The 26,371-nt window shown below is 43.5% G+C and overlaps 2 protein-coding genes across 2 annotated transcripts in view; one reads left to right on the plus strand and one right to left on the minus strand.

Moving 5' to 3' along the window:
* spryd3 (SPRY domain containing 3) overlaps positions 1 to 19,353 on the plus strand; it is a 28,393-nt gene extending 9,040 nt beyond the window's left edge. The window contains exons 2-9 of the mRNA XM_022243827.2: positions 2,665 to 2,935; positions 5,164 to 5,291; positions 6,269 to 6,413; positions 7,625 to 7,807; positions 8,368 to 8,575; positions 9,372 to 9,486; positions 12,905 to 13,133; positions 13,530 to 19,353. Coding sequence (XP_022099519.1) covers positions 2,669 to 2,935; positions 5,164 to 5,291; positions 6,269 to 6,413; positions 7,625 to 7,807; positions 8,368 to 8,575; positions 9,372 to 9,486; positions 12,905 to 13,133; positions 13,530 to 13,664 — 1,410 coding nt within the window. The 5' untranslated portion in view covers positions 2,665 to 2,668 and the 3' untranslated portion in view covers positions 13,665 to 19,353. The remainder of the gene's footprint in view (positions 1 to 2,664; positions 2,936 to 5,163; positions 5,292 to 6,268; positions 6,414 to 7,624; positions 7,808 to 8,367; positions 8,576 to 9,371; positions 9,487 to 12,904; positions 13,134 to 13,529) is intronic.
* Positions 19,354 to 19,865: 512 nt separating this feature from the next.
* On the minus strand, positions 19,866 to 26,007 carry LOC110984007 (large ribosomal subunit protein uL11-like). Its single transcript, XM_022243772.2, has 5 exons — positions 25,842 to 26,007; positions 23,618 to 23,691; positions 22,024 to 22,204; positions 20,731 to 20,930; positions 19,866 to 20,046 (listed from the first exon to the last, which is right to left on the minus strand). Exons 1-5 carry the CDS (start codon positions 25,876 to 25,878, stop codon positions 20,041 to 20,043), a joined length of 498 nt encoding a protein of 165 aa, XP_022099464.1. The 5' UTR covers positions 25,879 to 26,007; the 3' UTR covers positions 19,866 to 20,040.
* Between the last annotated feature and the right edge of the window lie 364 nt (positions 26,008 to 26,371).

Below are 26,371 nucleotides of genomic sequence, written 5' to 3' on the forward strand. Positions count from 1 at the left end.
ATCCAATCAGCTTCCCGAATCAAAAATTATCCGGGAGTTGGGAATGTCTTGGCCAGAGCTGAAGGCCGTCCATTATGCATGTACCGGTACAACACATGTATGTGAGCCTTATTAGACAAGCTAGGAAGTAACACCCCACAGTCATTGTGTTTTTAAGCCCACAGCATCTTTTTGGTGAAATCAAATTGTAATTTTTTGACTTCATGTGTACGTGCATGTATCTACAGGTAGATCTGTACCCTTGCTCAACTTGGCTATTGTGCTGAGGTATGAGAATTTACATTTTGTACAAATATTTGGCTGCATGATTTCAGCTTTTGTCGTCCAGATTTTTCCTCTTAATTTCAGCATTTTTGTACACCTGCTGTGTACAAAAGTATAGGAACTTTTTGAAATTCAGCCCTTTGCTACTCTAGCTACATGTATGTATACATGTACGTGGGTCATTTCAAGAGGTTGGGGCACAATTTGTGCCGGTGTCTTTGTTAACACTTTTATCCCCTGTCATGACCAGTAGATTGGGTCATTTACTCTGTAAAAATAACACACACCTCTCTATTCAGCCTTGCAAGATGTACAACAATGTCAATAGGGAATCCACATGCAGGGAAATAGCTGTTCATTTTTACAGAATCCATGTAACAATGGACACCGTCACAAATTTGTGCCCCAGCTTCATGGAATGACCCACATTACACGTATGTAGTTTCAGCTTTTTTTGTATGTGGCCACTCACACCCCCGACTGTGCAAACTCTATTTGTGACCCGCTCGGCAAAAAAGGTACAACGTATCAAGGAATACTGTGCCATTTCACACTGAGGGCTTTTGTACAATGTGGACAGGGTGAATTTTTACTTCGTGGTTTATTGGCTTCTACAGGTATGACATCAGTACATGTACAATGTACTTTCACAATTCATACAAGAAACCTTAACTGTTGCTATGGGTATCAAGAGACTTTCGTCTTGGCTGATTTCTTTTTGCACTTCCTGAGTTTAAAGGGCTTTATCTCTGAGAGCAATTCTGTTAATGTGTATGATAGGATTATGCAAAAACCAATGTATCCCCAAACTGCAAAGTGCCACAGGGTTCAAACCTACGATAAATTAAAGCTTATAATGTACATTTAACCAATTCAAATGTGTATCTATCGTTAACTCGTTTAAAAAAAAATGTCCCATAATGATCATTTTTGTGGAGCCGGTCACATCTACACGTAGAGGGTTCATGTATTCGCCACAGGGTAGGAACAAGCTAGTACAGGTGTCCTGTGCAGGTGTGACATTGTATACGATTACTACTAATAATGGAAGCCTTATTTTCAGATGGTACATACTGTATGTAGCCATATCATCTATAAAGAGAGATAATTTTCAATTGGCCATCTATCAACATTAAGCTTACAAGCTAATAAAAATACACAATTTAAATGATACACAAGGACTTAAAGATACCCCGGTAACAATTAGAAAAATGATAATAGTACGCATCAAAAACGTGACTTAAAAATAAATAGATCAGAAATTATGCCGTGATAGAAGTCTTTGCAGCACATGTACATACTCATAAAAATCCCAACCAAAAATGAATTTGGATGAAAAATCACATTGATTATGGTGCTGAGAACCTTAGCAATGAACCCGAGCAAACCCCCACCCACCCATCTTGGTGTCAACATTCGGGGAAAACCCACATCAGGAATAGGGTACAACAGTACTGTACAGTGCTATGTTCAACGGTGGAGCTACATGTATATGGTTCTACACTTCTCGCAAAAGTCGTTAAAAAACCATGCAGGAACTTGTATGGTACATGTACATGTACTATACTGCATACATCTTTAAAAGAGCACATGTACTGTACATTGTACATGCACATGTACATGTACTGTATGTACACTTACAGTGAATGTTATGCATTGCCATCTGCAGAGCAGATTAAGATCCTGGAGCCAATTTCATAGTGCTGCTTGAGCGAAAAATTTGTTTAAGCGTGAAAAAACCTTGCTTGACAAATCGGGTTACCAGCCAAAACTTCTTGTGACATACATTGTTTGGGAACGGCATGTACATGTACCGGGTACCTGTCTTTTGGTAAGCAATCACACAGAGTTTGAGCCTGGTAACCTTTGTTTGTTAAGCAATGTTTTTTGTGCTTGTGCTTAAGCAGCTCTATGAAATTGGCCCTAGATTCTTTGCTAAACAGACCGGTTCCTAGCAAATGCAAAGATCAGCATATGTACATGTACCATTGCGCAGTGGGATGCATCAGCAGCTGAACTTGAAACTACGCCACATGTACTGAACATCTGCAAGATGGACTGGTACATGTTGCAATATGGACATTGTACATGTCCATCGTCTGTACATGTACACATTCCATTTCGCCAAATGATTGTTTCATGTATGTATTCAGATACACCACATGTAGAGTTGTACATGTGTACATGTACGGATTGCACCGGCATTTTATGCATGAAGAGTTCTTTTCATGTACCTGCACAAGTGCATAAGATTGTGTAGAAATGTCCACAAATGTACATGTACAGGTAAATTGGTGAGCATCAGGCTGGCTCTTTGTACACGTGCATGTACCGTTATGTAAAAAATATACAAGGCTGAACACCCGCATCTCATCAAGTGCTCTTCTGTCCTGTCTGCAGGGCAATGGATGCCCGACGACCCATCGTGCCGTTCCCCGGCCTGCCCCGCATGCACCACGCCCGCTTTGTCAAGGGCCCGCCTGTCAACATGATCAACGGGCCCCAGATCAACGGCCTGGACTCGCCCAGCCCCCAGAACGTGGAGATCAAATCCAAGCGCATGGCCGTCAGCTGGCGGGACGACACCCTGTTCTATGTGCCAGACCGGACGGGAAAGCAAGGTGTCTGCATCCTGGAACCCAGCATGCAGCCAGGCCAGGAATATTTTGAGGTGAGAGACTAGTCTGTGAGCTGCAGGCGGAGAATCCAATAAACCCCAACTGTTTTTTTTTTTTTTTTAATTTCTCAATAACCTTTAAAAAAACCTCCTTGTTCTTTGTTTTTCGTATGTGAGTTCTAAATGGTTAAACTTACCCAATTCCAGAATTTGGAACTGTTCCTGAGGTCATCCGTCAGAAACAAGTTTTGCACGGCCCATTTGCATGTACATGTATTTCCACAGTGTTCACAAATACAGTTTTGTGGCCGAGTGCAAAGTTACAGCTGGAATGGACGTTAGACATTTTCCAACCACATGCTGTGTTTGTCTGATCAAATGTAATGTAATGGTACATGTAGATTTGGTCTGACAAAATGTCTCAAGGAAATGTTAAAATAAAAGTAAAAAGGCCAAAAGACAAAATCTTTTGATGCTTTGACTCAGGGTTTTGTGCTGAGGATGTTTGAACTGTGAGTAGTGGTGAGAGTGTTCTGGAGCAGCATTGTCTAATCAAAAGTTGCTGATGGCTGAACGAAATCATCATTTTGTATGACCACATTTTGCAGGAATCACAGGGTATTTCCTAAATCATGGCTTTGTCTCTGACGTTGCATTCAGGTTTTAGCTTTATAAATTCCATCCCCCGAATAGAGAGCCTCGAAAACTCAGGCCAGCTCAATGTTTTCTGAAACGGAAACTTTCAATTTGTTGGATGGATACCAAGTTTTGCTTTGGTTCATAGGCAAGCATTTTAAAGTGATTTTACATGCACATGTAAGAGCTCGAGATGAAGATGAAACGGAGATGAAGCAGAGATTTGGGAAAATGGCCCAGTATCCTGGAGCCTCTTAAAGCACAGAAAAGTTGAGCTCATCAGCAACATGAGATAATCAGCCCAAAATGTCTAAAGGTCAATTGCTTTCAGCTACTTCCTGTGTGAATTTGACATCATATCCGACCATGAAGCTGAATTTAATCCCCTTAATTATATCCTGTTGGGATCTCCCTTCAAAACATCCTAAAGTCGACAGATCTTCAAGGATTTCCAGTTAAACTGGCAGCTTTGCGGACTTGCTTTTTACTGACTGCCTCTCGACCTGATTTGTGGATCAAGAAAGAAGGATTTAGATAGATGTGGCAGGTACACTTCCTACCAGACAAACATCTGGAGCTGGTAAAAGCCGGTTTCCTTCTCTCATAATCATCAATATACACCTCGGTAAAATGAGAGTACCGGTTGCACAGTACTCGAGCACGGAAAAGTACTCAATCTTCGCTACTCTGCTCCGAACGCGTCCAGGCTTCAACTGCCTAACAAGACAAGTTCTCCTATGGTAGAGTCATTTAGATTGGGAACGCCCGTTTCCGGAGCATATACCTATACCTGTATATGTGGACTTTGAGATCTGGGATCCAGTGCAGACTTGGAACAATCTTGTACATGTAAATCAAGCCTGGTTTAACTTTGTTTTATTTGTCTTCTGTGAACAGTCGTAGTCACTGATGTATTTTTATCGATACCAAGACACATTCAAATGCTGCACAGCAGCATGAAATATTTGTCCACATATTGTATGTACGTATTTTTCTCAGCTGACGGTTCCATGTTTATAAGTATGCCAGTGTTTTTAACCCCTTGACGATGGGAATTTCTTACCGAAAGCCGACTCCAAGAATTCCAGCCTCGCTTGGCCACGAAGGCCACCTGCCAAATTGCAAATTCTCGGTCTGTGGCCCTGCGTGCTCTGCACTCTTTGAATTACACAGTGAAAAGGCTGATTGTTCGGTGGCATGCGGCTCTACTCACGCTTCCACATTCCCGTTGCCTCTTTTCAAAGTGGGGACTATTGTGAAGCTGGTGATTATGATGCAAATTCGGTCTTTTCATTTCTGGGCTACGCACAAAGGCCAATTACAATGTACCATATATATAAGAGCCAGGGTCTGCCTTCTTTCACCGTGTTCGCTCGAGCGTGGGCCGAGAATAATAGCTGAAAAGCGGGCTGAGGATCTCAATTTTTACGGCATTTCTAGCCGCGTCCCGGCGCGAAGGGGTTAAAGATGTTGTTCATAGCAGGAAACCAAACTATTGTACCCTAGAGTTGTCCCCTGACCGATGGAATGTGGTTTTCATTATGGGATGGATCGTCATAATTGTAATGAGTGTCGCTTGTTTGGGACCAAATCCCTGTCTTCACTTCCGGTACTAAAAACACTTTTCACTTCTTAATTTGTTCCAGGCTGAAATAGTAAGCACAGGTCGATGGGGAGCTATACGGATAGGACTAGCTCCCCCTGATCACTCTCTAGAGGTACACCTAGGAATAGAAGGCAACTCAGTAGCGTTTAGTGTGGACGATAGTACAGTGTAAGTCTGCATTTGTGTCATTCCATGAGGTTGGGGCACGATTTGTGACGGTATCAATTGTTACATGGGTTACGTAAAAATGAACAGCTATTTCCCTGCATGTGGATTCCAAATTGACATTGTTATACATCTCGCAAGGCTGAATACAGAGGTGTGTGATATTTTTACAGAGTAAATGACCTACTCTACTGGTCACGACAGGTGGTAAAAGTTACCCATGTAACAAGGACAGTGTCACAAATTGTGTCCCAACCTCATGGAATGACCCATTTGAGAGCCTCTTTAGCGCGTCTCCGACAGCTTTCATCCCAGAAGCGCGGCTTGACTGAACAGGGGAAAATGCACTTAGATGCCTCGCTTGTGGCTGGACAATTTGATTAGACCGGAAGTCTCTTCACAAGTGTGGTCTGCCTGCCTGATCCCCCTTGCTTGAACTGCTTCTCGTTCAGCGTTCATACATTAACCCCACCTGCCCAGTATCCGTCAAACTTTAACAGCAGGTATTCCTAGGTTTTGGCAGGTGTTGCACAGTGTACCATACCCACTTAACTTCTTGTTGAATTTTGTTGGACTTGGTATCAAAGGCCCAGGGTGATGGTATTGGATTTTGTGTGAATTGGGACACATAAAAGTCACTAAGTGCAGTGTCTGGCTTGCTGTACCAAGTGTTGGACTTTGCTTAATTTTGTCAGGTTTGGTACTGTTCAGTGCAAGTCATTCCACACTGCATAGACCCATCCACACCATATTGACTCAAATTCCAACGGAGTCACATTGTTGGAGGTAATCAGGTTTGGTACAGTGACCTTCAAGTACATATACATGTAGTTATATGTATCTAATGAAGTTTGTTGGGTTCAGTATGCTCCCAAGTGCAAGAGCCTACGGGGTTAGGGTTATTTTTTTGTTTACCCAAGGAACTCTGCACCACGAGACCAGCGTCACTGTTTGTCATTCGTCTCCGTTTTATCACCCAGGTACGGCCAGGACAAGAAGACTCCCCTGCAGTGTCGGGCCAGCAGGCCGGGCGACAAGATCGGCGTCGGTATCAAGTTTAGTGAGAACTACATGGAAGGGGACGACGAGAAGTGTCCAATCGTATTCACGCTAAATGGGAAGGAGGTTAGTATTTCCTCCGAGCGGGACCAAGAGAGGGCCCAAGTTTCCTAGCAGTGGAGTCTCCTTTGGTAGCAACTACGCGTTGTTGGTTTAGAACAACTCTGAAATGCAAGCGTTGCAGTTGCATCCCTACCAACAATATGAGCACTATTTCAATGATGGATTTGCGCAGGGGAGATGTAAATTAATTTTGGATTTTTTTTTTTTTGCCCTGGCCGATGTGTATTCACGTTGGGCAGGGCAAAAAATCCAAAATTAACTTCCATCTCCCCCCACGCAAATCCATCTTTGAAATGGTTGTTCGCGGTACCGACTAATACATCTGATTTGAACCAGCCAGCCAACACCAGCAAGCTCGGTAATCGAGAGGTTAAGACGTCTGAACTAGTAAGTGGGAGGTTGTGGGTTCGAGTCCCACCCAAGTACGCTTGCGGTTTTTTCACAGGCCTTCGGGGGCATACACTGAGTATACAGTGTTAAAACACATGTCAGCAGGGCAAAAAAAAATCCAAAATTGATATGAACACTCCCGACCACTGGCTTTTTTCAACAGATGAGGGGGTGCTTCTGCTCAGTGCGGATACAGCCCATCTGATGTAATTTACAGCATTGTCATTGAGTTATTCACAAGTCCCTGTCCATTACAAGTCATCCAGCCTTAACCCAAGTCACGAGCTGTGTAAATAAACTGTAAAAATAGTTTTGCCTGTAATTTCAATTGCACACTCGAGTGGTAACCACAGTTTCCATGGAAACGCACAGTTTTCACATTGGGGGGAGGATGTGGCCTAATGGTTAGTTTTGCCTGTAATTTCAATTGCACACTCGAGTGGTAACCACAGTTTCCATGGAAACGCACAGTTTTCACATTGGGGGGAGGATGTGGCCTAATGGTTAGGGTTTGTTTTGTAGCTTCCGATCATAACATCGGGGGTTTGAATCCAGCTGGTGGCAGCATATTGTGATCTATGTGCTTCTGTCCACCCAGGGGTAGATGGGTACCTGTGAGGGCAGATAAAGTTATTATGTTTTGCCATTTGCGCCTGAAATAGCAGCATCGGGCTAGTACACTCCCCAGGGAGCTGAGATGGTTTCCAGAACGTTCAGATGTCGTGAGCCAAATGTGCAGGCGTAATGATAATAAGCACTTTGCATCCTCTGTTAATGTGGCAAGTGTTATCGTTATTATTATTTCCACTTTGCAACATTTCCAGATCCACAGACGAGACGTGGTCATCCCTTTCAAAGGCCTCTGCCCAGCTGTTTCCATGGCGTCGCCGGGGCAGATGGTACGGTTCAAGGCCCGCTGCGATTGGTCCAGCCAGGAGGAGGAGATGGTGATTGACAGCTGCGAGGACGATTGGGCGCGGCTCCACGACGTCACAGTACACGGCCAGGTAAAAAACAGAAAAGATCAGCTCCAAATTCTAACAATTCTCTTTTCTTTGACAGTCTTGCATTTCACCATCCAAGTGAGTCAGAGACAAAACATTTTCAGAAAGCAGGATGTATCACCCTGAGGAAGGCGTTTTATGAATTGGAGGTCTTCCATCACAAGAACCTTGACGTTGTGGTTTGGCTTGCTGAAAGCTCATTGTTTATTCATACAGCGAGGTCAAAGTGCATTCGGCATTTTTCATTTGAATATGCAAAACTATGTAGCTTCCTCAAAGGAGGTGAAAGCACCAATGGCAGATGTCCCTGAGCTGTTGCGCTTGAAAATGTGCTCAGCACGGAAAATCTTTGCTCAGCAAGAACAGTATCAGCGAAAAGTTAAGGGATATGTATTACATGTATCAAGTATTAGCCAATTTTTTGACTCAGCACTTCAGTGTGCTAAGCAAAATCTCATTCTGAATACCTAACTTTTTCCAGTAATTACATATGTTTTTTATTGAGTGTACCATTTCTTTCCTTGACTATGTAAAACATGCTTCCCATCTTGGAATTCCCCCAGATCCTTGCCTACGCCGGCAGAGGCAAGACCATCGCCGACGTCGGCCTGGCCCAAGCCAGGAAGCCCCTCAGCCCAATGAATCACTACTTTGAGCTGGAGATCATCGACCCGGGTAAGAACTGCTACATCGCCATCGGCCTGGCCAAGAAGGATTATCCCAAGAAGAGGCATCCAGGCTGGAACTACGGCTCCATAGCCTATCATGCAGGTACTGTGCACCTCAGCTACTTAAGTCAGGACTTTGGAAGTTGGCTTCCGTGGGCGAGTTTTGGCGACCCAAACCACAAACATGTTTGAGCTGTGGTCGTTGGTGAATCGTTTTTGCGACTTTGGTTGTGCTTCTGTGACGTTATTGTTCCAACTGAAAGAGAACCAAAGGTTGGAGTTGGTTCAGTGCCGGTTCAAATATGGCGATAAAAAAACATGCCCCATATTTGCTTTGAAGAATCAATTGGGTATTTGAAAAAGACAAGGTCACTAGAGAACAAAGCATGCTCGAGAGTTGGCATATGGCCACACTGATCAGGCAGACCTCATGCTAGTGAAAAAACCTCCATCATGGTGCAGCCATCTTGCTTTCCTTTGATTCAAAGCATTGCTACCATACTGAGGCTGGAAGGAAAAATAGTCTGATCCCTTTTATCAATGTGTGAGGTGGTATTACTTTTGCCAATGGGTCTGAAGGGAACAAGACAAATATGGCAGTATCATTATAAGCATCCGTTGCTGTCCCGGAATGTGTATTCTTGATATGGGACATGGGCTGTTGGAATACCAAGCTGGCTCCCTGAAAAGAGGCATGCAAGCTTTCGTCCGATTGGCTGATTTCCTGTTTTGTTTACTTTTCAGAAATTTTACAACTGGAAAAGGATTGTACAAAGATATTTTGCCATTTAGAATTTTTTTTTTTTTGTAGAGGGTTACAGCATTCATGCCCGGCTGACTGACGGACAATGCTGATCTCAAGTACATGTAGATTGTGACTTTTTATTTTTCCTTTACAGACGATGGCAAGATTTTTAAAGGGAGTGGCGTGGGCGACTCCTTCGGCCCTCGCTGTCACAAAGGGGACATCATGGGGTGTGGCATCATGTTCCCAAGGGACTACATCATGGACAGGTTAGTTGAGGAATGAGACTTTCAAGTTTAAAGCTGTAAGAACGTGACTGCCAAAAGGATGAGGTGGAAACTTCTCAGTTTAAAAGTGTTCTTCCTTTCTGGTTTACAAGTGCTTTATTTACAAAATTTTATATATTAGTATAAAAAGAACAAGATTTGATTAAGGATTTTATCGGGTATTTATTATCAGGCTACTATTAAATTGCCTCTTTGTTTTCTGATTCATAGTTATCCAATTTAACGTGCCGGTATTCTGTTACTCCAAAAACAAAATTAAATTCAATCAATGAAATACGAAATCAATTGGAGCTTTTACAAATCATTTCAGGCTTCTTACAATCACAGATTAGAGTTCTTTGTCATAAAAAATGCACAAAAGGTTTAGTTTCTTTCTCATTGAGAAATACATGTAGTTTTCAGCGTAGACATCCCTTATAATTAAGTTCCAGCTCCCACGGTGTCAAATCTGTTCGCTCAATTCTCAGCACTGCACTCAGGTATTTATAGGGTTTCTGTCGTCCAGATCAATTTGTGACACCGGGTAGCACAGGTGGGAGGGGTAGTGTGGTTGACATCAAAAGTGACCACTGATCATCTAAATTTAACGAAATGGCCAAACCTTACAAGAACCACATTTCTAATTTGGAAAGAAATGGTAAGTTCCTGACTGTAATTTAAACTTCAAAATGTCGGGGTGCCCGGTACCGGAGACCTTGGCTTTGTACACTTAGCCGGGGTGCCCGAAATCGGACAAAGGAGCTGGGCCTTGAAGCAAAAGACCAGACTCGGAACAAAAGACTGAGCTGCTGGGAATTGCCAATCAATTTTCGTATGCTGTCAGCACAGAGTGCTGGATTAGCGAAGGTAATCCTTCATTGTTTTGAAACAGTGCATTTATATCATTGATTGCGTCATTCAGTGCCTGCGGATTATCAGCGGGGACAAAAGCACTCCAGCGATGAGCGATACTATACCGCGGTACGCTAATCTGGCTGCATTTATAAAGATACCACTGCCGTTCAGCAACTTACTAGGCAAATTTCGGGAACAAAAGAAATTACGTAACACCGCACAATGTGAGCTCTCTTTACTGGGTGGCAGGCCTGGCTGCAATACCTGGGCGTCAATGGAGGTTGCCTGTCAGATTAGAGTAGCCACCAGACAGTCATTTGTGTGGGTGTAAGCATCCAGTAAATGAAAATATGAATTTTTGAAGAATTTTGAAAATGGAAAATCTTGAAAATCACCCGGGAACTCATCCTGCATGTGCAAATTCCACCTGGCAGGAAGTGGTTAATAGTTCTTGAATAAAATTACACAGCTGAATCTTTCAACCTTGACAAATATGACTGTATAATCAAATCAAAATACATCCACAAATTCTATTGATATTTTCAGTGAAGGAAAGGAACTTCATCTTATCAAAACATCATTGAACATTATGGAATAATCTGCCAAAATAAGTAGGGTATTTGCACTTGCCAGTTTCTTTTGTGAAAAGTACTTGAGATGGTTGAGTTCTGCTTCACTGCTGGCCTTGACAACAAAATCTGACAGGCTGGGTTTTCCTCAGTTCTGTTCTAACTGTGACAGGCTAGTTGTTGCATGAGACACCTGAATTTGTGCCTCTAAATTGTGTCTTGTGGCCAACGAGAAGATCCTTCAAGGGAGCAACTCAAATGTCATGCTGACATAGCGGAATCATCTGGCATTCTGACTCTCAGCCTAGCCATGGTACTTTCCACATCACTTCCATTTCACACTTCACTCCAACAAGCTCAAGATAATGTTTTAATAATAAAAGAGGCAGCTTCTTGCCAGAGCCTGGCTAACCTAATTTACTAGTTTATTATTCAACACGTCTGGAGTGAACATTTAACCAACTTGTCAGGAGAGGGGAAAAACTTCCTAGTGGCCTCGCATCTCTAATTCAACTCTAAACAATACTTCCTATCAGTGAATGAAAATTGTGCAGACTACACAAAAGACCTGCATGGAAGGACTCCAACTGGAGGGTGTATATACAATGAGAAAGTTGCTGAAAGTTTCTCATGGCCTGGTCAACTTAAAATTGGAGGGGGGAAAGAACATTCCATTAACTGCTTTCTGCTGGGTGGAATGTGTTCCCGGGCGATTTTCAAGATTTTCCATTTTAAAATTCTTCAAAAATTCATAACTTCATTTACTGGATGTTTATACCCACACGAATGACTATGTGGTGACTACTCTAATCTGACAGGCACCCTCTATTGACGCCTGAGTAATGTGGCCAGGCCTGCCACCCAAAGAGAGTCCAGAGCGGTGTTGTGTAATTTCCTGTTTTCCCGAAACTGGCCCAGTGCGTTACTGAATGGCAGTGGTGTCTTTTCAAATGTGGCCAGATTAGCATGCAGCGGCACTGTATCACTCATTGCTGGACTGCTGGAGCACTTTTGTCCCCAGTGATAATCCACGAGCACTGAATGCTGCAAACAAGTGGTATACTGTTTCAAAACAATGACGGATTACCTCTGCTCATGCCAACTTAAAAATGATGGTAATTTCCAGCAGCGCAGTCTTTTGTTCCAAGTACAGTCTTTTGTTACAAGGCCCAGGGCCTATGTCTAATTTCGGGCACCCCGGCTATGGGTATAAAGCCAAGGTCTCCGGTACGGGGCACCCCGGCTATGGGTATAAAGCCAAGGTCTCCGGTACCGGGCACCCCGGTTATGGGTATAAAGCCAAGGTCTCCGGTACCGGGCACCCCGGCTATGGGTATAAAGCCAAGGTCTCCGGTACCGGGCACCCCGGCTATGGGTATAAAGCCAAGGTCTCCGGTACCGGGCACCCCGGCTATGGGTATAAAGCCAAGGTCTCCGGTACCGGGCACCCCGGCTATGGGTATAAAGCCAAGGTCTCCGGTACCGGGCACCCCGGCACAGAGTAGTTAAAATCTGAGGGATTAAAACAATACACTCACCAAAACCTAAAAAAGAAAAGAAAAAGGAAAAGAGAGTCTTACAAAGTATTCTTTTATGCTGCCATAAATTGAAACTGTGCAAAACATGTCTAGCTTGTACTTGCCAGAACCTTTCTTCTTACTCATCCACGGCCTGTTAAGTCCCAACTCTGGAGGAGTTTGGCCCGGTGGTTATAGTGGTTTGTGACTCATAATCAGAGGGGTTAGGGGTTCCAATCTGTGGCCTGTGCGAGCCACTTTAGCCCTGCTTGTTTTTCTCCTCCCAGGAGTAAAAAAAAAATGGCCATTGGCATTAGCCGGGGAGCAATTTGCTATTAACTAGCATCCCTTCCAGGAGGGAATAGAAGTTATTTCCTGCCAGGGATCGGAGATTAGGAACGACCAGATGACCCACATTTGCTGGGACGATACTTTCTTCTAAACTCTCCAGCGCTTGATTTTTTTGTCGTTGACCCACAGTGATGAAGGTGAGAGCGACAACGAAGACGTGGGCGTGGTGAAGGCATGGCAGGACCGGGAGGGGCCCTTCAACCGGCTGAACCGGCTTGACCGCCTGGCCCAGGATAACTTTGCCCTGGATGTCTATGACCTGTCCGAGGACGAGTACGAGGATTACCTGTCAGAAGAGGAAGAGGAGGAGGAGCCACAGATTGATGGGGTGCATCAGGGCGCCAAGGTGCAGGTGCATGTAAGTATGCTATGATTTGAGGGAGGGGGAAGTTTTGAATTAAGAGAATGGGTGGAGCTATGGAGGATGGTGGGTGGAGCCTTCAAGAGGAGTGGGTGGAGCCTTGAAGGGAATGGGGTGGGGACATGGTAGGCAGTGGGTGGAGCAAGGAGTTGAATGGCTTTAGTAATGAAATAGTGGGTGGAGCCATGGTGGAGTGTGGGTGGAGCCATGCATGATGGAAAGTGGGTGGAGCCATTGTGTTGAATAGGTGAAAGACAGTAGGAGGAGCCAGTCAGGGGCAGTATTAATAGCTCAGATGAAGTTTAAAATTTGCATCTTTCAAGAATCTGAAATCAGTTTAGTAAAAACCCATCAGTTATTGTTTTCAGTGTCATTTCTATGTGTGAAATCCAGGTGTTCTTCACTAGAAATGGAACGACAATAGGGAGAAGAGAGGTGCATATTCCAGGCTCGGGCTTCTATCCAACTATCGGCATGCTCAGCTTAGATGAAAAGGTTCGGGTTGACCTTCGACCCCTGAGTGGTTGACCCTCTACCTTTGCCCCTGAAGTTAGGAGGTTTTTGGTAGCGTCTCCATTTTTGTTAATATTTGTCTTGAAAGTACTTGCGCAAGTCATTTCATAGTGACCAGTGTGACATTTGACCTTGAAGGTCATGACCTCTGACCAGCCAATCACTGTAGTGAATCTGCAGTTAGGAGTTTGTTTCCACCCAGTCAAGAAAGAGAATAGTTGCCAACCTACTTGAAGCGCAAAAGAAGACTGTAAGACAAAGTGCTGTCCAAAGTGTCCAGAAATTTTGACTCGTGACAAAACAAACAAGCTCTTGCCTTCAAGCTCCTTTCTGCCTATTCTGTGCTAATCTTCACAAATGCAGTGGATTCCTAATCACTGGCAAATAACCTTATGCTGCTGGGTTTAATTGAAGTTGCATGACGTATTCCCGGGGGATTTTCCAGATTTTACATTTTCAAAATTCTTCAAAAATTCATAAACTTCGTTTACTGGATGTTTACACCCACACAAATAACCGACTGGTGACTACTCTAATCTGACAGATAATACGTATTGACGCCCGAGTATTTCAGCCAGGCCTACCATCTTGTAAAGAGAGCCCAGATTGTGTGGTGTTACCTAATTTTCTTTTGTTCCTGATATTGGCCCAATTCCCCTCATGGCATCTTTTCAAATGCGGACCAAAAAAATGTTGGCAATTCCCAGCAGCCCTGTCTTTTGTTCCGAGTACGGTCTTTTGTTACAAGGCCCAGCTCCTTTTCCCAAGTTCGGGCAGCCCGGCTTTGCATATTAAGCCAACATCTCCGGTTGCGGGAACCCCGGCACAAAGTCGATAAGGGTAAGTTTGGGCGTGGACTATAGTTCGACCAGTAGTCAATTGCTTTTTAACAATGCGCATGCACAAAGCAGTTACACCCGAACAACCCCGGTTGGTCAATGTTTAAAATCTCATTGCTACTCATATTTCACCATTGGCTGCGAGTCTGGCAGGGTACACGGTCATTGGAAATCTCGTACAATTGTTTCGTGTGAATGGTTCCCTCTGTAATGATAAATGAAATTGGCTATCGATGACCAGCAGTGCGACCATACCCCTGAAACTACATGGTCCCAAGTGACTTTCTAGTGGACACTAGATAATCCAAACCATCTGTCTTTTGGGTGGTTTTAGTCAAACTGTAGTAACCTGTACTCGTCGCTGGAATTCGCCTTTTGTTCCCATGTGCAGCTGAATACAGCCTGTAGTGCCCTTGTGGTTCACTGTTTCCATCTTTTGTGTCTGTCTGTGGTGACCTTTCCCTTTTGACCCCAACTAGGGTCTGTGTGGTCAGCTGACGGCCGTTTCTCAGATCCCAGCTTTGGCTTCGCCTTGAGCATCCGGCTCAACCTGGGTCCTTCTTTATTGCTTCTAACTGGGCCAAGAGGTTATCACAAATGATGATAAACAAATGATGAGCTAAGAAGGTAAAAAGACCGGCATGTTCTAAATCGGTCCAGTAAATGGCCCACGATTACCACACAGAAGACAAAGCTGAGATTTCAGAAAGGAAAGCAGTGTCTATATTTCTGAATCACTTCAGTACCCTCTTCGGTGGATTAAAAAAAAAAAAGTACTGAGAATGTTGTGTGTGACGGTGTTAACGTGTTGGTTGTACGAGGATAATCAATTGTGTGTTGTGCAACTGTTGCGCTGCGTATTGCAGGTGTCTGGGAAAGATATTCTTTAGTGGGTATTTTAGGTGCCGTAGCTTCTAAAGATGGTAACTAGTCAAGTGATGGAACTCTGAGTTGTAGGCCTTGTCCAAATTACTTGGCTACGGCTTGGAATGCAAGCAAATCTATGATAGCAGCTGCGGCCTCTTCCCATAGAGTTGTGTGATTTCAAGCCGCAGCCAAATAATTCAGGCATGGCCCAATAGACCTTTATCATGATGCTGCCATGTTTGTCTTGTTCCCTGCACACCTATTGGAAATAGTAATACACTTGCACGTGTTGATAAAAGGAAACAGACTAGCTTTTCTTTCCGCCTCAGTATGGTTACATTGCTTTGAATGGTAGAAAAGCAAGATGGCTGCCCCATGATAGAGGTCTACTCCACAGGTTTCCCTGTTGGAAAAATGAAGCCATCTGCAAATAAACCGGATGTGGCTATGGTAGCACATAACTGTATGGAATATAGCTGCAGCCACTTACCAAATTAGCAGATAGCTACTTGGACATGTGGCAGAGTAGAAACGAAAGTAACCAAATGTTTATTTTTGCTATGTATGTATAGATGCACAGAACACTGATTAGCTGTGTCGTTGCTGTGCATTTCTTGTTTGGATCTGTGGACACTGTGTCATGTTTTGCGCTTCAAAAGGCTTTATGTAAAAAAAAAATTAAAAATGTGTATAAAGTATATGAAATAACAATATATATATTTGACTTTATGCAACTGATGCTTAAGTTGGGGTGTAGGTTTTGACATTGTTAGCAGAGGCAGGGGAAGTAGTTTTTGTATTATTTGTTGGTTCCAGTTCTACCCAGAACTTGGGGGAGGGGGAAGTTCCATCATGATCCCAAGTTGAACAGGTATTTCTTGAAGTTCAAACAGAACAGGCCTAGATACCAGTCTTCCCACCTGTTGAAAATAATGGCATTCCTTGGCCATTCGTCATGGAGCCGCTCCACAACACAGACACCACTACACAAAACATGTGGCTGCCATAAATGCACTATGTTGGATCCCAGATTTTTGCAGCGTTCACCCATGGTCAGTTTGCTGGACTGCAGTGAAAGCGAGGCTGAAATGGCACACTTTAGTTTGCCACTGAGATTCCTGCGTGTCAAGAGCAGGCTACACGTTAAAATTGCAGAGTACGGGTCCTGCAAGTGCAGCCTCGCTTTGGTTCCAGCAGCAAGAATCCATTTGGATGGGTAATACTCAATACACCCATCTTGATAGCCATGGATGATACTGTTGTAATGGCATTGCATGGTACTCTTTGAGTTGACAGTGGTTAAGGATCATGAAGGAAAATGCCGTAGTTGTTTCGAGAAGAACAAACACTTTCTTCCCCACTGATTTTTTACACAGTACACGGCTGCTGGTTTGCTGGTCTCTGCATTATAGCGTACTGTTATATACAGCATAGATGTACATTTATATATTTTAGAAAGCACACCTTTCTCAACTCGCAGAAATATTAAGCTGTTGCGTAGGCTGATCCTCGACCACAGCAAAATGTTTAGACCTGATGCAGTAATAGAGGTCTTTCATGTGATGTAACATGACGAGCAAAGGCACGTCAGGAAGCATACCATATCCGTGGAGGCGTGTTCATCTTCGAATCTTTGTTGGCAATTTCATGTACGCCTACATGTTGGAGAGACTTCGAAGGTGTGCACGTTTCTGCTCGAAATACGGTGTACATTGAACGCTGACCGTCAAAAATCATGTGGCTGAAAATCTTCTGCTCTCCTGGCAATTTATTGGGAATTATTGGGAATCAAGGAACTTCATAGGTTACATGTAAATCACTGGTCACCCACTGCAGGGAACCATTGACACTTTCTTTACACATGCACTTTCCCATGGAACCAGTGGAGGCCCATTATCCACAGAGCCCTGAAGGAAACACAGTAAACAGTGTGGCATCATCAGCACCGAGGCCTATGAAAGAAAAGTTCATTAAAAATATGCATGTTTCCTTGGTATTGAATTGAAAATCAGTATTTGCTTGGAAACAGGTATGCCCAAAATAAGAGTTACAGGTCAGCAAATGTTGGAACACAATTTGCTCAAATACATTTATAAAAAGCCGCTCGCTCACAGTTGCTGTCCATGTCCCTGAAAACTGACCATCCTCAGCTTGCAAGGTTTTTGTGTTATTCAAATGAGCATCAGCAACATAGGCAAAGAGAATCACTTGGCCAAAGTGGTCCATCCATTTTGCTGTGGTTAGGAATGCTTTTCATAGCAGTGGACTGAAAGTATAAATGTAGTTTTGATGTATAAATTTGATGTAATTTAGTACAGTACAAACTCAAAGCTCCACTGTATAATTGTAAACTCGCGCTTCAGAAAGAAAAAATTATGCTCCGAAGACTTGTACATTGTTGTAAGATATTAGAAAATAATTTGCTTTGAATTTTCCGATAGAAATTGGGGAGGACCAAGTTAAAGATAACTCACAAGACTGGAGAGTTGTTGCTTGTTGCTGTTGTGGGCAATAGCTTTTTTTTTCTTGAGCGTTTATGTATGGAATGAATTGGACACACGTGTATGTAGCATTGTGTAGTTGTAACTCACACGGGTATTTTTATGAATGCCTGTAAATGGTTTCTTTTGTTGCATCTTCCGTTGTAAAGCCGCTTTTGTTCAAGTTGGTATAAGAATTTTGCTTTCTACTGGTATTGCCTTATGTTGATAACATTGAAGCAGAAAGTTGACTTTCCAACGTTTGGATTTGCATATCAAGTGATAATCGGGAGCATTGTAGATTCAGAATGAGCTGTGACCAATTCTTGTGGAACTGCATAATTGATCCATGGCAATATTCTTGGCAAAAAAGGATAAAACAGTAATCGATTGCGTCCACTAAACCACCTGACCGATAGTGGGTATCAACTCCATATCAACGTGTTTTGAGTGTTGTTTTACAAACAATACAGCCAAGTTATGGTAGAGTACCCAGCACATCAGTAGTCCGAGTACAGTACCTACCGTCGTTTTTGTTTTTGGTAAATGATATTTATGAAGCACTTTTTGTGGACGTCGTGTTGGTTGATGTTTAATATCCACTACAGGTCCTGTGACTGAGCTGGCTGGTCTGTCGTATTGCAATACATGTAAACTGGCATTTTGGGTATATTGGTTGCTTTTTGTTTTTCTTGCTTAGCACATATCTCTGCTCAGCAGTTTTATTTACTTTGCTGTTTCACGGTCTTGAACCCAGCAAGTACAAAGTGTGATTGTAGTCAAGTGAACCTGTATTGTGTACATTATGCGGTAATTTTTAAATGTGTCACAGTGCTATGATTATGTCTATCATAAGTCATCATCCCGTCACAAGTCATTCAAATGAACCGTGACAGAAGCCTTACTCTGTCATCATTCGCCCAGTTTCTTACGACTGGTCTTGTGAGTGAACTTGGGATGGGCTAAAAACACTGGCACGTTTAGGAAAAGGTCCATGTTCTATTGTGCTCACTGGGAAAATACGAGGTTGTCGGTGAATTACAGGATAATTTTTTGGGGTACAAGTCCCAGTGCAGAGGCAGTTTCATATACCACACGTGTTTCCAATCTGTCCAGTGGTTTGCTTCCAGACTTCATCAATCATTGATTTTGATGACGTCTGTTCAGTACAAATTCCTTTTCCTCTCCGAACTAAAAAAATTCCTTTGTCTTCCATTATTTTGAAATTGTGTTACTTGAACAATTTAATCTTGACAAATTTGATTTGTAATTGGATCTGGTGCAAAGGGAAGGTATTGAATCAGTGCGAATGTCTCCTTGTAATCACGCATTATTTATATCTAATTTGCATAACGTACATTACTCATGAATTAACACCATGCACGTGATCATGTTGAACTTGGTACATGCAATCTGAATTCAGGATTTCTGAGTTGTTTATACATCGAGGAAACGTTTGTCAAATTGTGTTCCTCTTTGATATGAGATATTAAAAGCAACTGTTGCTCTTGGAAGGATCATTGGACGTGAAAGCTGATTCTTTCCCTACCCCCCCACTCCCTGGTCTTACCGATGGATGCTTGTACAGAACCTTAAAGATACTCCAGTGCCAATTTGTACAAGTATTTGCACCCACCACTTTGGAATGGCTTTGTATTGGCACACGTCTTTGAGCAGGCAGACTTTAACGACGGGAACCGTATACCTACAGTGTCAATGCATTATGTTACCACAAGCCATGTCCACAAGTCAACGGCTGCGACTTGAAATAACACCTGTGCCAATGGATGCCACCACCTACTGATACCTAGCGCCTGCAGCCGCTTCCCATATTCACGTGCATCTCTGAGCCACAGCCAATTCAAGTGCACACGGTCCCAGACCCCCCCCCGAGTCCGTATCTGCAAAAGTTGTCATTCTAGCTGCCGACGACGGACAAAGAAAGCTTTGTGGAAATACATGTGCAATCAGAATGAGACATGCGACAGCGGGACAAACACGGCGGAAAAAGATCACCACCACGGACTGAATTTCAGTTTTTATAAGCTCTGCTTCTTTAATTCTTCCACGACATTTCCCCGACTTGTTGAATAAACTTGCATCTTCAGCCTGACACGGTCCTTTTCAACGGTCATCACCATGCAGGATGTATATATACATGGTTCAGGCTACAGCACGGCACGGGGCTAAAAAGACCTGTTGTGTTTATTCCTGTGGGAGACAGAAAGTACGTACGGAGGAAAAAGTACGTCAGTTAAAGGGCCAATCGGAATTCACTTCAAAAAAGAAGCTTCATGAATTGCAGTCAAACCTCGTCAACACGTTCACTGCCGCGCAAAGCTCCAAAGGGGCATTCCCATTTGCCAAGCGTTGTACGTATGCGCGTGCATTTAACAGGTACCGTTCACGCGACTAGTTGAATATGAGTATTTTACGGATGCAAGTAGACGGCAGTTAACGTGTCGACAAGTACTGTTTATGCTAACAACAAGGAAATTTTTAGGTCTCAATACGGCCGTTTCACAATAGTGCGCCACCAAGAGTTTGTAACGCATTAGCCAATCACACTGCGCAAAATTTGTGGACCCAATGCGTGTTTGGAAATGGTCGACAATTTTCACGGCGTGTTGCAAACTCTTGGTGGCGCACTATTGTGAATCGCCTGTATTCTTAGTTCATTGTTTTCATTCTAGTAATACAAGGATCCTGTTATAAGAAGGTTATCTTCAAAGTCCGAAGGACCTCAGGAACCAAAGGTGGAGACTTCAGAAGTGTTTTTTTTTCCCAGAACTTTGCAATGCTCTAGAATGTTGGTTCCAGAATCCTGGGACTGCCTCTTTGACCAGAGCCTGACGGCGCAGGGCGATCTTCAACCAGAAAGATGCAAAAGCTCACCTCTGGAACTTCAATTTCTTCATTGTTGATCTTCTCGATGACGTCGTGCGGGTTCATGCCGTCCACCGTGCAGCCCACTGACTGCGCCGTGCCCAGGATCTCCTTGACGGTGCCAGATAGCTCTCGGGCCATGGAGCGCTCCCGCATGGTGCGGGCGATCTTGACAACCTCGTCAAAGGCTATGTTGCCATTGTGCTTGACTTGATGAGGGGAAGACGGGACAAAACAATGGCAGCTGAGAAACCTTTTGCTCTGTCAGACCCTCTCGCAATTATACTTTTGTTTCTATGACCACATGACAAATATACCGCTCTTGACACTGAGAAAGTTAGCCACTTCTGCCAGGTTTCATTTGATTGTGCATGACGTAAAACCAGGGGATTTTCAAGATTTTCCATTTTCAAAATTCTTCGAAAAATCATAAATACATAACATGAATGACTGTCTGGTGGCTACTCTAATCTAACAGACACCATCTATTTCAGCTAGGCCTGCCACCTGGTAAAAAAAGCCCAGATTGTGCGGTGTTACATAAGTTTCTTTTGTTCCGAAACTGGCACAGTGAGCAGCTGGCTCTTTTCAGTGGGGGCCACATTAGCGTGTAACAGTATTGTATCGCTCATAAGTGGAGGGCTTTTATCCCTGGCGGTAATCCGCTCGCGCTGAATGCCACACAGTGGTATAATCTTTCAAAACAATGACAGATTTCCTCTGTTATTGAAGTTGAAAAAGTGTTAGCAATTCCCAGCAGCTCCGTCTTTCGTTCTGAGTACGGTCTTGTTATTAGGCCCAGCTTTTTTGTCCAGTTTCGGGCTCCCCGGCTTCATGTATAAAGCCTGTGCACCCGAAACCGGGCACCCTGGCAGGAAGTAGTTAACCCTAATTCTGACATTCTTGCATAATGGGGAACAAGACCTTGGGCATATTTGAGAGCTTTTTCTACAAGCAGGAATGTGAGTGGCCACTTAAAATTAAAGCTGGAAAGTTCCCACACTTCAGTACCGACCGGGCGTACAAAAAACCTGAAATTCGGAATCAACATCTAAACAAAAAGCAGATTTTTTAGCTAAAAAGCTGAATTCTCACACCCCATGTAAATGCTGGCCAAGCTCAGTTTTGTTGGATGTTTCTGGCCCCGGGTCTCTCCGGGCCACACGTAGACAAGTACGTGCACCAATTGAACATCTATCTTACAAAATTTGCGGCCCCCGAATCTTTAAATTCAAAATTTTCCAGCACTGATAATACAAGGTCCTTCTGATTGTTCCCCGTGAGGGACTGGTCGCTACTCACTGTTCTTGACCTTCTTGCGGTCGCGGGGCGGTTCCTTCAGCGCCTTGATGATCATGGAGGAGGCCGAGGGGACAACCGAGACTTGCGCCTGGCGGTTCTGGATGGTCAGCTTCACCGTGATCTTCAGCCCCTTCCAATCTTGCGTGGCCTTGGCAATGTCGTCACCGACTTTCTTGGGGGACTGCCAGGTGGGAGGTGAATGGATAAAACTAAATTCCATGCGAGAGATTAACCCCTAACCTTACCAAACGCACCACAGTCCATCAGGCCAAAAAGTCTGATGCACTTTAATGCACTCGGCAATCAGCAGCAGCCAAAAAAAAACCTGGCCACGTTGAGACAATGGGAGCTAGTCCCATTGAACAATGCCACTGTTGGACCTTGTGGTAAATCGCAACCAGACTCCCAGGCTGTTTGGCATTTGGAAGACTTGACCTGTTGGATCTTGTTACACTGGGCAGGCATGCCACTTTGACAAACGGTGCAGTTTGATGCATCTGGCAGGGTTTCTACCGGTAGCTAAAGTAGGCTGGGGGTTAGGGTTAGGGCATTGTATTTCTGGTGCAATGGCTTTGCGGTTGGCACCGCAGACTTTATTTTCCCACAGCGTTCTAACATACAGGGATTATGGAATTCTGTTATGGTTAACGTTCACAACCCTTTTTTGCCCCGTTTGCTATTGAAATCTTAACTTGGCAGTTTTTTCCATGAGGGATACTCAGATTTCCGAAGACTACCGAATTCTGTCCCTTATATCCAATTCAAAATGCAGTGGCACTTTAGTATCACCATATCAACCCGAGGAACAACATTCTTTAACCTTTTTATATTCCGCACTGTGTGACAAATAACCACGCCAATTTTGGACATGAAACAAACTTTGGATATCAAGCCAAATGTAAAGCAAACAGCGTCTCATATCATGTCAAAACTGGGCTTCCAGAATTATGGCTAGGTCTATTGCCTGCCAGTCACTGTGTATCTACATGTAATAATACAATGTAATAGTCAGTATATCTAATAATAATAGTCAGTTCTTATATAGCGCATACCAGGGAATGTATCTATGCACTTATTATTATCCCTGTACATTGGGCTCACATCATCTGAACATTCCTGAAACCATCTCAGCTCCCTGGTGAGTATACTAGCCCAATGCAGCCATTTTTGGTGCAAACAGCTAAACATAACCGTGTCTGCCCTCACAGGTACCCATTTACTCCTGGGTGGAGAGAGGCACATAGGGGTAAAGTGACTTGCCCAGGATCACAACATGCTGTCCCCAGCTGGATTCGAACCTCTGACCCTATGATCAGAAGCTACAAACCCTAATCACTCGGCCACATGTCCCCCTTTATTTCCAATGAAGTGAAGACCTACATGTAGACCTAGCTCTAGACAAAAGATTTGGATGCAGCCTCGGTCTTCTGAACTGTACTGAAACTACTCAGATCCTCCAAGGGTCTGAAATGGCTCTTGGCTAACATGGGTTCCAGTGGACTGGGTGAAAGGTTGAATGGTAAAGATGGCATCTTTTGGGGGAGCGGGACAGGAGGGAGGGAAGTCACAGCCTCTGGAGACAGGTCACACTTACCAGGCCGAGGGGGCCCACTTTAGGGGCGAGCGAAGAGGTTGCACCCACCTCACCACCGACAGCTCTCAGGCAAACTGCATACCAAAAAAACAAAGAAACAGAGTCCCATTTTTAAAATTTCTTATAAAAAAACTTCCCGTCAAACTCGTCCTCGGAAATCAATGGTGGTAAAACCCTTGACTGTGTTTTTTATCCATGGGTGTGGCTTTGTTTAGTGCAAAGGACCTTCACTTATTAAGAGAAAGTTACCACTTGGGGTTTGTATCACTGGGGATCCCTATTTTTTTGTCATTTTAATCTTGTAAAACTGGTCAGCCCAACCAAAAATCAAATGCAATGCTCTCTTTACTGTAAAGTCCAGAGCTTTCTGCACTGCGGAAAATCCTTAAAAATTGTGGATTTGGGGGTAGAAAGCGGAAAAGGCAATTCTCGATAAAAAAAATTAAATAAATAAATAAAACTCTCTGCACAATTAATCAAATAAATATGAACCCAAATTAGGAATGACAACTCATTTTCACTGTTTAACTCACTTTGAAAGTAACATTTGGTAACGTTTCCCCGCCTGTTTTTCCTTGGCGATATTGCAGAAATCGGTATTGATTTCCTCCGGCTTCGCACTGCGGAGATCACACTGGTCCCTGTTCCCTACATATACCCAGATGTCTCACGGCTTATGAATAAATCAGTAGGGACGGGAACCAGTCCAAGATCACAGTGGCATGGTGCGTGTAGGCCCTACATGTATCATTATGCCAAAGATACCTGTAGATGTACAGTAAATGTACGCCTACAGTACATATGTACAGTACATGTACATGTCCAAAGGGTTATCTTATGACCTTGTAGTCACATATTAAAATTTAGAAAGCAGAAGAAACAGCAGAATTTGACTTTCAGAAAGTAGAAAATGCTCAACTTTACTTTATAGCACTGACATTATTTTTCGGAATTTCGATTTGTAAGTTGTGAGAAAATGTGACTTTCTAACTGATAAACCAGCCATGCAAATAGGAATCCGCAATGTGGTTTTTGTGTTAAAACACTCAGTTTCCCTTCATAATTTCACTCAAAAACTCAAAACCTTGCCCTCTATTCACAACATCAATAACCCTACGGTTATTAAGTATGATGTCAAAATCACCTACCAAGGTGAATCCAAAAAATTTAAATCTAGGCCTCCCTTCTTTATAGGAACAGGGCCCCCAAATATGCCACCCCCCAAAAAACAGGCATGAAGGATCAAGGATGTGGTTTTCATGTCACATCTGCCCTTGTTGCTTTGGGCATGTGAATGTTACTTGTAATGTACCCGAGGAGCTATGGGGTCCATGGTTCTGGCCCAACAGTGCAAGACCATGGTGTAAGACCATAGCCTGTATCTGTTGTGCATTTGTCCCCGTCATTGGACGGTCAACGCAGCTTTTTGAAATATTGTCCAATCGCATCGTGTAAGAACTAACGCAGCACGCGCAAAATTACTAAGCACCATACACGGGAATCGCTGAACTGGCTCAATAACTGATTGTGTGAAGCTGCCAGATTGAGGCTCAGTCTGTTTACTACATATGTCTTGACATGGAACAACCTTCGAGACGATGAGGGGTCAAGAGACGTAATGTTCAACGACCTTATTTTAAAGATGGCAAGTGTGAGAGCGAGCCCGTTAGATTGAATGGATAAAGGCAAAAAGACTGGAAAATAGCTCAATAACGTGAGTGAAATCATTCAATAAATGGTTTTTAGAAAGCGGAAAGATCAAGAATCATGTTCATGTGCAAAAGAAATTGCACCCACGATTATAAGTGGGTGCGGCGAAATGTTCAATACGCCGACATGAAATTGCGCATACGGATGTGTGGCTAAGGATGGATCGGGAGCGAGGGTCCGTGCCACACTTGTGCCAGTGAGTGGGGCTAGACCAAGATTAGCCTATCAGACATGCCAGAAAACAAGTTAAAGTCATGATAAAGAGGTTAATCATCATCTAAAGTAGTGTCGTAACGGGGTCATAGGTTAGACTTGATCAGTGCGAGTTTAAACATTCACAGTGCAAATTGATCATGTCGATGTATGCGCTGTATGCGCTTACACTTACAGCACATGCAACAACATGTCCGCAACATGTGAACGAATGTAATGTTAACGCATCAATCGAAGTTGACACAACCGCCAAACACTGTCTACAATCCGGAAGAATATTTTGTATTTAATTCTTGCTTACCGATTTTGATCTCGTTGGGATCGAACTTGGGAGGCATGTTTGATGATGTATAGACTCCAAAAAGGAAGAAAACGACGGTGAAAGTGTCGGATGAGTCCGATTCTGGACACTACCGAAAAGTTACACTGACACCTCTCAGATGGTGGTTCTGCGAAAGGCCGAGAGAGCGCCCTCAATTGGTTAAATATATTGAGTGTAAACAACCGCCGGCGGTGTAGCGAATGGTCTGCGCTAGTAAGCAGGAGGTCGTGGGTTCGAGTCCCACCTGAGTGAGCTTGTGAATTTTTTCGAAAGCTCTCGGACAAGCACCGAGTATCCATACATTTATAAATAAAGACGTTGGGTAAAGGCAAAAAAAACCTTATTATAACGCCCATTGCCACTTGGGAAAAATAGATGCCCAAATGCCATTGTCAAAACAGCAGTTTGAGGGTGCCCATTTTTTCAGAACTACATGCATGTCAGCAGTCTTGCTGGTAGCCTCTATCTTTGCTAAAAAAAAAAACCGATCACCCAGTCCATGCGCCACC

Source organism: Acanthaster planci, linkage group LG21, assembly GCF_054643075.1.
Source record: "Acanthaster planci isolate LZ-2023a linkage group LG21, COTS_SCS, whole genome shotgun sequence".
NCBI lineage: Eukaryota > Metazoa > Echinodermata > Asteroidea > Valvatida > Acanthasteridae > Acanthaster > Acanthaster planci.